The 6928-nt window shown below is 46.2% G+C and overlaps 1 protein-coding gene across 1 annotated transcript in view; it reads right to left on the bottom strand.

Annotated features, from left to right (window-relative positions):
* Positions 1-320: 320 nt before the first annotated feature.
* Positions 321-6928, bottom strand: part of SLC6A5 (solute carrier family 6 member 5) — a 62362-nt gene continuing 55754 nt past the window's right edge. The window contains exons 16-18 of the mRNA XM_032414717.1: positions 6742-6842; positions 2713-2880; positions 321-476 (exon numbers count right to left, since the gene is read on the bottom strand). Of these exons, the coding sequence (XP_032270608.1) occupies positions 321-476; positions 2713-2880; positions 6742-6842 (425 nt within the window). The remainder of the gene's footprint in view (positions 477-2712; positions 2881-6741; positions 6843-6928) is intronic.

The raw sequence follows: 6928 nt of genomic DNA, 5'->3' as shown, positions 1-6928 counted from the left end.
TCTCATATACCTACTTGTGACTTCAGTGGAAAGCGCTCACCTGGCTGATCCACTCCTGCCAGGTAACGCATGTGCTCAGGAGACCAACCCTTCTGGAAACTGACACCATGGACACGGGCAAAGAGTGCCTCAAGCGGCCCGTCTAGCTCTTCACTACAGCATGCGATGCCATGTCTTACTTTTCTGCATAACCACTCTCATGCATGGACATGAACCAAGATGTGGGGAGAGAGAAGAAAATGGGAAGAAAGCTGGGGTAAACATGAGGGGAGGCAGAGAGGAACAACTGGATCAAGTCTGAGCCATCCCATGCCATTAGACTAGCACTGGGTGCCCAGTTCCAAATCCTTCACTGGCAGTTTGAGTCCCAGGGAAGAGGTTCCCAAGGGGTCAATCATGTTCTTGTAACGCTCTCCACGGTGCTGAGCTAAGAATGGGCCCCAGTCCGGCTGTGGCGAGCACACCAACTTGAGCCTCTGCAAAGAAGCCAAAGATACACAGGGTCACAGAAGTAATGCCCCTTCCTCCCCTACGTACCACCCATCTATCCCCGCACTGCTGGCCACCGCTTTTTCCAGAATCCCTCCTTAAGCCAAGAGGTCCCCCACCAGGAGAAGCAGTTGGGAAGATCAGCCTTATCAATTCATTAGGCCAAGGACGTTAAAGAGGAAACTGAGTTTGGTTCACTTGAAATTATTTACATCACCCTGCAAGCAATATTACAATTGCTTGGGGTTTGCTTTGCACAAGATTAATTGAGGACAAAGGGCCCAGATTTTAATTATACATTTTTTTCCCTCCAAATGAAGAGAATCCGCAAGCTTCTCTCTCCACTGCCAAACATAGTCTGAAAAGGACATGCGCTCAATTACTTTTGTTCTGTAGTCTCAACAGTGGATTGTTACACCAAAATAATTGGGTTTTGTTTAGCATATTTCCCCAAAGTATATAAATGGCCGGGGAAGGAAACTGCAACCCCAAAGACACATTGCCAAGAGTGAGCAAAGATTTTAATTATCTGTTGACAAAAATAGATGCTTCTGACTTGGTTCAGCAGTGTGGGTTCTTGCAGGCGAGCTAGAAATAATGGGAACGTCTCTAATCCTTCAACTGAACTTTTTACAGAAAACATAATTTGATGGGAACATTTTCTAGAAATAAGAAAGAAAACATATTTCTGACTACATAAGGGGGGAACAATTACATGTTTATTACCTATTAAAGTGAAACTGCTTCTTATAGCTGTTAGTTTAATCTCCCCTTAATCATCGGTTTGCAACCTTTGTGTCCCAAATCAACCATAATAAATTTATAGAGCCAACTCATCAGTTTAGGGAATTTCGGCCTGAGACGAAAGTAGCAGAAGCTACACTAGCTTTTGTTCAGAGGGAACGAGATTTCTGGGCCAGTTAGTGGGAGGTTCATCTGGGGCAAAAGGGAGACATCTCTGGGGGTAAAAGGGCCCACAGCAATTTACCTGGAGGGGATAGCAGACAATTTCCTGAGGATGAAAACTGGAATCCCACTTCAGCAAGGAGATGCCTACATTCCCTTTGTCGACTCTGTCTCCATCTTTAGTCCATTGAAGATAAAAAGCCACCTCCCCACCACGTGGGCATTTGTGTTACGCATTTACTCACTCACCTTATTCTCATTTGCTTCTCCCTCCAGAGCCTCCGTGGGATGCTCTCTTCCTTCCCTCCGGCTGACTGACCAAGAGCAAAGCCTGCACAGCTGTTCTTCCCTACCCTCTATTGGCAGGTGTTTCTTGGCCTTGGTCTATTCTAACGCCTCTGACACTTGCGTGTGCCTCAGAATCACCTGGAGGGCTGGTTTAACTACAGACACCTGGGTCCCATTTCCCCCACTCTGGTTCAGTGGAGCCAAGCTGGAGCCTGATCATTTGCATCTCCCCACAAGATCCCAGGGGGTGCTGATGCTGCTGTTCCCTGGGCCAACCCTGAGCAACACTGGTCCGGTTCAAAAGGCCCGCCCTCTGGATTTTCAAGACAGACACAGTGCTGATCTATTCCTAGCACATCTGAGCAAGTGACTTCTCATAAATCACAAGAGCCTGACCACACTTCACTGTGGCTCAACAAGGGGCAGTCCCTTCCCATCTACCCTGGAGACAGGGTGGAGATTCTTTTGCTTTAGAAACGAGGAAAGGGTCCAGCAAGGGATTAACAAAGACAAGTCTCACCTCATACCAGCCACGCCCCGGACCTTTGGTTACATTGTGTGGGGACGGTGACGTGTTCATCAGCTTGGGCCCCTCAGCCATCCCTAATACCAGTATAACAGGGAAGGGCAGTGATTTAAAATTTAATGGTAATAGATGTTTGCAGGAAGACTTGGACAGAGAGGAAGATCAGGAAAGGGAGAATCTGACATGTAGTTAAAAAGCAAACACTGGGTTTAAACTGTGGGTAAGGGGGCGGGGGGAGACTCCAATGGCTTGTTCCCCAGAGCTGTCGCCGGCGCACTGAGAAATAGCATAATAACAGCTTGGCCTGCGGATTGGCTGAGCCTCTCCATTAGAGGAATGATACATAATAAAAATGGGTTTAATAGAAACTGTGGCAACTGTGATCCCTTAATCACCAAGTCTCCCTTGAGAAGTTCACCGAATCTGTTGTTTTTTCATGCACGGAGCTCTCAGAGCTTCTCCCTGGGGAGGGGATGGAAGGAGAAAGGAGCTGATGGAATTACCTCAATAAATCTGCCAGGAGCCAGATGCATTTTTATCACAAACATAATTGGGATCCAGATAACGGAACAGGCGAGCATTAGCCATCCAAGCACCATGGACCAGTTAGGGTAGCGGTAAGAGCCATAGGTCATGGGCTCCCACTGGTAAAAGCTGAAGCAAAGGATAAACTAAGAAGAAAAGAGAAACGCACGTGTTAGGCTGGTGATGTGAAGTATTCATTCCTAACAGTTCTGTATTGAGCCCCTGCCATGAGTTTGGTGCTTTCCTATCTCTGACCTCATTTTACACCCATACCAACCCTGAAAGAGAGGTATTATTCACGATCCATTTTCCAAATGAAGAAACTGAATTTCAGAGAGATGAAGATGACACAGGGCTGATGCTGCACTTGCCATCCCCTGGAACTGAGCAAGGCGTGTGGGTGTGCAAACACGCGCGCCCAGGCTGAGGAAACAGTTTAAAGGATACACATCGAGGTGACTGATGGGTGGCGCTGGGGGCTTTGAAGGGGCCGTCTGTACTTCCCATAACGGATAATCAAGCTTTTGTTATAAGAAAGAAATCCTTTACGTTTATGTATCTTAACTTTCTTAATGAGTAGAATCGACTTTGCCTTCTCCTAGAACGGGGCATGGCCTGCACCCAGGTACTGTCTCTGAAGCCGGCAGGGTGACATCTGAGCGCTCTGCGAAGTGGTGACTGAGCCAGAAGCTGAGTCCCGTAATAAACCACGGGACACAGGAGGGGCGCCATCCCTCTCACAACCGACTCAAGGTGAACAGGCCTTGTCACCAAACGGTGAGCCAAGAGTGTGGCGACCAGCCCAATGTCGGCCCTGCTGCTAACTAGCTGGGGGACCTTCATGTCTCAGACTTCTCTGCTTTAAATGGATATATTTCACATCGCGTACACAACACAGGGGTTTTCTAGGAACAGCTATTTACTCAAAAGTCCCCCCCTCAATTCTAAGAAAGGTCATGATTTATTCTCCACCCATCATCTCCTATCACTGCACACTCTCACCGCAAGGGCTCGGAGAACCCTCAGAAGACACGGTGCATGTAGCTGGAAAGGAGCGAGGGAACACGCGTGCTGGAAGGAGAGGTACCAGAAGAGACAGAACAGGGCTTCTAACTGCTCTTGCCAAACCTCTGGGGAGCAGCATCGCCCTGAGAAAACGGTGTCCTTGCCTGTGTTCATCCTGCCTATGGCAGCATCAGCCCAGAATAATGTACCTAATAATGATGACCTGTGTCCTGCATTCCCCCCCCCACACACCTCTCGTTCTATCTTAGGCAGTAAAATAACTGCCCAAAAATGACTGGAGGGAATTATGTCAGGAAAGATGATGTATGGAAGTGTTTTAGGAAAGCGGGAAGCACTATACACATGTAAGGCCTATCTACATTACTGCTGCAAAGCCCAGGCTGCTGGGGCCAGTGATTATCTCAATGCAACAATAATTCAATGTATTGATTCAAAGCAACGTGAGCCTGAAGACAACTGTTGAAAACGCTGCTCCTATGGAAAGAGATGCCTTACTCTAGGCCCCTTTTTAAACATTTGCCCCTAGAGTTATAAGCTTTATTAACCAGTCTATTGGAAGTAGGGCCTAATGTAATTATGGTAAGTTGCTCCATTTCATTTACTATATAAATAGCAATACATCTGCTTATGTGTGCGCATAATTCAGTAACGTGATCTGACTATGTATACAATAATTGCATGGAGAATATTTATAGCTCTGTAAATCCAAGAAGGCACATATAAAAATGATCAATTTTATTTCAGAGGTTTTGAAGTAATTTAAACCCGTAATCTTAGCTCATTCTGGCACACTACAAATATCCGTTTTATAGAAGGGCAAATGGCCAAAGACAAGTGTTAGGCTTGGTCCTTTGGTACCCATTTCCAGTTGCACAAATATCACATCAAGCTTATCTGAGCAAATGTGTTCTTGCCATACATTTCCCTCTGCCAAATGAGCTTTGATAAAACCCTGCCCTCAGAAGGGCCTGGCCATGAGTGATGCTAATTCAACCGCTGGGTCAGGCTCACCCTGACTTCTTGCTGGCAGCCAAGGAAGGTCCTGGAGAGAGGTACATCAGTTGACAGTGACAATGGAATTGACCACTTCTACTTGTTCCTAGCTCCCAAACACAGAAGGGGAATCTGGTTCAGGATATTTTCTGGGATCTCCACAGGTTTCTGCTATGAGCTTCATAATGGATATCAAGTAAAGTACAGCAGAGTTGAGAAACTTTCTCAAAAAACACAGAAGTTCCCTAGAATTTCTTTTCCCTGACCTTCGGCTCACAGCAATTAGAATTCTTTTAATCCAAAAACTGGCCAAACTCCGCTTGGAGAAGAAAGCACTGAGTTTTAAGAAATTTACTGAGGCCTAGACAGCTCTGGATTCAAGCCTTAGCTCTGCCACCCACAAGCTTTGTGGCCTTGGTCAAGCTCCTTAGCCTCTGCGGGCCTCAGGGCACACAACTGTAAAATGGGGGGAAGAGTCACCAACCAGAGTGGCCAGAGACTTTAGGGACAATGCTCATAAAGTGCCTGCCTCTAAATAGAACTGCCTCTAAATAGTAGTGCTGGTTGTTATTATTATGTCATCTGTTTCTGCAAAATATAATAAAATTCTCTGAACCTTAATCTCTTTCAAGACAGGAAGGAAGGGCAGGCCTTGATCTCACCCAAGAGTAAATCAGATGTGATAGTAACTGGGGTAAAGCTCAGCAGAGACAGAATGCCCCAGGCAGGAAAGTCTCCCATTTTTTGTTTTGTTTTGTTTTGTTTTGTTTTGTTTTCCCTCCACCAATTGGGTAAATCCGAGCTCTTCATATACATTTCAGTCCTGAATTCAAGAAGCTGAAAAATCTATTTTAATTCTTTTCATCCCTCATGCCCCAAATGTCATGGGACTTTTCAGACAAATTACAGCCTCTAAAATGTGAGCGCTGATGTGGGCCTCAGTATGATGTCCATGTCAGTGCAGAGGGAGATAAACCTGAATGGTTTTTCTGTCTAAACTTATGTCTTTTCAGAAAGCAGTTGAGGTGTTTTGATTAAAACTCACCCTCTGACAGTTAAAAAAAAAAAAAGGAAATATATATTTTCCTTACAATTTTACTTCCATCCTGTCTCGTTTTCCTTTAGAGAACCTGGCGTTGTGGGGTAAAACAATGGTTTTAATCTGGTTTCTATTGCCACCTGCTGGCTCCAATGAGAACTACAGCCAGCCTCCTGCAGCCTTGCCAAGATGACACCCATCACAAGCCAGGGAGGAGGAGGAAAGGGTCTCCGTCAATTACTGTGCTTGGAGGGTGGATCAAGGCAAAGCCTGCAGCCTACAGCACAATAAAGGAGGTGATGGATGTGCATGTAAGTCCCTATGCAGATTTACTGATACATGAAGGGCTCTGATCTTTAAGAAGATGAATGTCAGATGATCTCAAAATGTCATCATCACACTTGAGGATGATAAGATAGTTCTCGAAAACAATAAAAGTGAACAATAAAAGTCTCATGTATGCTATATTAGTTGTAGAGCAGCTGAATGGAGTAGTGGTTAAGAGCAAGCTGCCTGGGTTCGAACTCAGGCTGTGATTGCTAGTGACTAGGTGTGCAGGGCTAGGCAAGGCACATAACCTCTGGGTGTCAGTTTCCTCATCTGTAAAATGGAGATGATTGGAACACAAGCCCCACAGGCTGTCATGAGGGAAAGAGGAGGTGATACATGTAACGCTCTCTGAACAGAGCTGGGACTGTGGCTGGCACGTGGGAAATGTGATTGTTATCTGCTCTCAGGACATGAGGCAGACTGATATATCAGGGAATGTTCCATCAGAGTGCTCCAGACTGTGGCTGAGTCACAGCTAAGCCCCTTTACGTGAGTCGCTATACCTCTCCAAACCCCAGCTTCCTCTTCTGAAATACAAGAATAATATACTTTGTTCAAACATAAAGCACCACGTCCACACGCTAGGTCCTATGTACAGGACAAAGCATGCAATCCTTACAGTTAAAATGGTTGGAGTTACAAACGCCCAGCAGACTTTCCAGAAGATGTTTGGCTGGAATCCAATCATCATCTCTATATCTTCACAGAATCTTTGCAAGCCTGCAAATAGACAAGTGGAGACGGAGCATGAGGTGCAGCGGCGGGGGGGGGGGGGGGGGGGGGGGGGGGGGGGGGGGGGGGGGGGG

Source organism: Phoca vitulina, unplaced genomic scaffold (genome assembly GCF_004348235.1).
Source record: "Phoca vitulina isolate PV1807 unplaced genomic scaffold, GSC_HSeal_1.0 scaffold16, whole genome shotgun sequence".
Classification (NCBI taxonomy): Eukaryota; Metazoa; Chordata; class Mammalia; order Carnivora; family Phocidae; genus Phoca; species Phoca vitulina.
The sequence above is the reverse complement of the archived record's forward strand: the minus strand, read 5'-3'. Positions and strand labels throughout refer to the sequence as shown.